General features: G+C 41.0%; 1 protein-coding gene across 1 annotated transcript in view; it reads right to left on the reverse strand.

Annotated features, from left to right (window-relative positions):
• LOC101847901 overlaps nt 1-4,599 on the reverse strand; it is a gene marked incomplete in the record, with an annotated part of 46,908 nt that overhangs the window by 7,623 nt on the left and 34,686 nt on the right. The window contains 1 exon segment of the mRNA XM_005107211.3: nt 1,308-1,378. Coding sequence (XP_005107268.2) covers nt 1,308-1,378 — 71 coding nt within the window.

Below are 4,599 nucleotides of genomic sequence, written 5' to 3' on the forward strand. Positions count from 1 at the left end.
TAGAAAAATATTAGGGTATATAAAACTTATAAACGCTAATTCTTTTTTTATTAGTTACTGTTTAAAACTTGCTCTAACGGAACACCCGATCTTAGATCTTTCGGGAATGTTTTTACTTTCATTGTCAAGGAATGTCGAGTTAAAGGTTTGGTTACAACACGCACAATGCCTTGATCACATTGCACCAAAATGCGCCCGGAAAATCCCGCTGTGTTATAGACTAATTTTTTGCGGTTCCTTTACGAAGTTGTTTTGTTCTACCTCTTTCTGTATGATAAATACTAGATCTACAGTAATGCATCCAACCTGTTTATGTGTATGCCATAAGAGACAAAGTGGACAAATCCAGTTCAAACCGTTTCAAATAATAAATCAAAACTTAGGGTGATAATGTCGTGATTTTGGAATTGTGACAAACGCGATCGGAGACATTGTCCCCAAACGAATGTAAACAAAACAGTCCATTGCGGTGATTATGCTAGCTAGTTACCTGAACTTTTTTTGCATGTTAAAACGGTATAAAGTTTACATGTAAATTTATGTACAACGCCCACCCTTCTCAAAGAGGCATGGGAGCTAAATTCTCTTTTTAACTCCTAAAGTTTCCAGAAAGCCAAAGAACGCGACTCCCGCGCTCCACGGTCACGGAATGTTTGATTTTGCTTCAACTAATTGTCTCTTTATGGCGGTATTGCTCTTCCCTGACGCTTACCGACGCCTGTGATGTAGCAGTTTGGCTCTTCACTGTCGTACACAAAAGACACGCTTTTGAGTCTTGCGTGCGAAGAATTCTTTTTTTTATATAGAGTGTCTCCTGTCTGCTAGGATATTGTATCCCTCTCAGCTCACGTTAGCTCTGACTGGCAGGTTCAAAGCAGCCCGCTTTCTACATTGTTTTAATTGTGCCAATGATGGCGCAAAATTAATTATTATCTAAAATTTCTGTAATGAGCCCAAGCGCTTAATGCCAGTTGTCGTGTCAGTTCAGTGTATTACTTCTAGTTACTTGAATTAATCCTGAACGGCGCCTTTGGTACAGCAGTTTTGCGCATCGCCGTCGCATGCAGGAGACCCGAGTTCGATTCCCCAATGGGGATAATATTTACAACGAGTATCTTGGTCTTTCTGGTAGGATGTTGTATTTCTCTCAGCCCGGGTTGGCCCTGACAAGCAGGACCGGAAGCTTTCCTCCAATATTTGTCTAGTAAACTGTGTCGATGGGGGCGTAAAACACCTACATTAAACAAAAAATGAAAACTGTCTCACCCTAACCCTAACACGCAACACAGTCATTCTAAAAAGCTTACCACATCGCTGCGAATGAACCACGGACAATGTTCCCCGTGTTAATAGGGGGATCCGAGCATCTCTGCTCATTCTGAAAAAACAAAATGATGAATGAAAATGACGCTTCAAGGTTTGTTATCTCCTTACATCGTTATCTTACCAAAACGTCTTACTCGGTTACTTGGTTAGAGAATACGTATGATCGCAGCAGTACAACGCCAAAGCTGCTCCTCCCTCCTCTCCAGGATTCATGAAACGGTTGGCTTGCTGATCGTTCCAGCCATCACGCTACCTTAGATTTATAGAGTTCTGACATGTTTGGCCGTTTTGAGTTACTAAGACAATGAGGTCAGAAAACAAAGCTGTTCTCTAAGAATCATACGATTATTCGGATTCGTTATCAAGATATTCAAAGAATTGCGTTTCAAAAAGCTCTGATACAAACATTTTTTGATGCCAAACTTCTCAAAATTAGGAATTGAGTCTGAGGAGATAGAACTTTGTAATTCTACAGTAGCAGTCAGGTGGTTGGATATTCTCCAAGCTTTTCCACATAGGTTGTTTGTCTGTCCCTGTCCCTCTAGAGACACCAGCCGCTCTCAGTGGGCCCAAATTACTGATGTGGTGCCCTCATCTTCTCTGGCTTTCCACGGCGTGGTGTAATCAGACACCCGTTAATTTTTGGGCATGTGGAGTTATTGGTATCATCCTCAAGTTTGTTTATTTGTCTTGCTTTCTACGTGAATTAAATACCCATATATCTAGAATGGATGTCGAGATATGTGGTTGAAGGAGAAAGGGGGGGGGGGGTAGCCTGGTTTTAGAGAAAGGAACGTGGGAAACTGGCCGCCAAAGTTTGGTATAATAGCTTGAGAATTGAAAATTTATATTGTCATTACTCTTAGTCGTTCAGTACAATTCACATGGAAATGTGCTTTGATATGGACATTATAAAGTGTTGAGTCAAAAATTATTTTGACGAGCACCTGATTTCACAACGATTCTTCACAACATTATTCTCTGCATCGTTTTTATACCATTTCTTTCTTTCCCTTTTAATCAATTCTTTTCTTCAAATTGGTATGCATGTCTCTGCGGTGGAATGGTTAGGCTTATTGCTTTTTCAAGAAGTAGACGCGTATTCGATCCTATAATTCAGCTTCATTCGTCTTTCTGCGAATTTGCCTCGTCCAATCCACTCAGTCCCAGATGCCCCCCTACAGGAGATTTCTGAAGTGCCCCCCCCCCCCCCCCCCTTTTGCAAAATAGTATTGTGTCAATGATCGCGGAAAACAATCTAGAAGAAAGTGACTAATAAATAACCCCTGTGCTCTCACCAGCTTTTGAAACACGTGTTACATATTTATATGTGTAGCACAATACCAACTATTATCCCCCCACCCCCTCTCTCTCTTTCTCTCTCTCTTTCTCTCTCTCTTTCTCGCTCTCTCTCTTTCTCTGTGTCTCTCTCCATCTATCTATCCATCTATCTATCTATCTATCTATCTATCTATCTATCTATCTATCTATCTATCTATCAGCGACCCCCTTTCTCTCCGTCTCTCAAGCATGCACTCCCTCCCCCTACCGTGACGATTTTGTGAAAGTCTTACAAAAGATAAAGACAACATAAACTCGAATCCGAAGTCAGAGGCTTCTACTATTAATATAAGCTGAGTTAATGCGTGGATATTGATATGATAGTTATCAACATGTGACTTGTCTACGTTTGAGACAGTGTGTATTTTTCATGTATTTGTGTATATCAATTTGTTTATTATTGTATTGTGTACTTATGTATAAAGCTGTGTATATTGTATTTGTAAATTTATGTATGCTATTGTAACACAAATTTCCCAAGGGTAATGATATAGTGAAATGCATTGCAAATCTTTTTTTGGTAACCGTTTTGCGGTTTTGCAACTGCATAAGGTCGTATGAGAGCGCGAGACACGTTAAAGTTTTTCAGTTGGTAGAAAGTGTTGGTGGGTAGATGGCGGGTTCTCTGGTGTGGTTTGCTCCTTCTTTCCTATCAAACATCTATTGTCCTTATCTCCCCTTTTTCTTTTTTATGTTTGTTATTCTCTTGTAACACCTCTAATCATCTGGCGCTCATATGACCTAATGCAGTTGAGAATGCCGTAAAACCTCTACTAAAACTAAAAAGAAAATGTTGAATTTGGGCCGAGTGGTGGCCGAAGCCTACTCTTATCGATTTTGGACCACCAAGGGATTTTCTATGTGCGCAACTTCCACCCGGCACCTCCGAGTTTTGTCCCAGAAGGCTAGGTGTAGATCCTACCAACCACAAGTTCAGGGGTGTGGCTGAAAGACAGCAGTAAGAAGGAGCTAGGGAGTAGCAGTAGAAAGGCTGCAGAAAGCGCCAGGACCCTAGAGGAGGGAGCAAAGGAGGTGCAGGGTAGGGGCAGAAAGTGGATACGGAAGCAGACGACAGAACATTGCTAGAGAGCAGGAATAGAGGTGAAAGGAGACACTTTTAGAGAAGAAAAGTTTTTGTCGCTATCCGGATTCGAACCCGGGACCTATTGAACGAGAGATGAACACCTTAACTTCTAGGCCACGAGAACCCCTTTGCATGTCTTCTTCTCGTCTATCTTTTATCTAATGGACAGCACCTCTCTAATGCGAAGAAAACTTTGCCACAGGTACTCCTGTCATTTGTGAGGCAGCGAGGTGGAATCAGGCTCTCGTCAAAATAATCAAAGTGAAGAAACTTGCATTTTTCAGCAGGTTTGTGAGTTTTTATCAAATTTTTGTCTTTTGGCTCAAAACCTTACATGCCCATTAAAGAACTCATTTCTGAGTGGATTTTTCTAAAAAAAACGTTGATTAAAGGCAAAAAAATGTAAATTTTCAGTTACCACGGACTCTTTAGCTAAGAAAATAACTAATCTTTGGCGGCCATTTTCTCACTAATTTTATGTCTGAAAACAGGTGACCCCTACCTCCTTCTTTCGCAAATATCTCGACTTGTATTCAAGATAAATGGATATTATTTCTCATCCAAATAAAGACAAGTGAACAAGCTTTAAGATGATACCTATAACTCTTCATGCCCAAAAATTGACGAGAGCCTGGTTCCACCACGCTACCTCACATTTGTTTTAGGAGGGGTGGGGGTTCTCATGGCCTAGAGGTAATAATTTCGCCTCTTATTCAATAGGTCCTGGGTTCGGATCCGAATAGCGACGAGACGACAATTTTTCTTTTCTAAAATTGTCTCCTTTCACCTCCTTTCCTGCTCAGCTGTCTAGCCATGTTCTGTCGTCTGCTTTCGTCTCCACTTTCTGC

This window comes from Aplysia californica, unplaced genomic scaffold, assembly GCF_000002075.1.
Source record: "Aplysia californica isolate F4 #8 unplaced genomic scaffold, AplCal3.0 scaffold00585, whole genome shotgun sequence".
Classification (NCBI taxonomy): Eukaryota; Metazoa; Mollusca; class Gastropoda; order Aplysiida; family Aplysiidae; genus Aplysia; species Aplysia californica.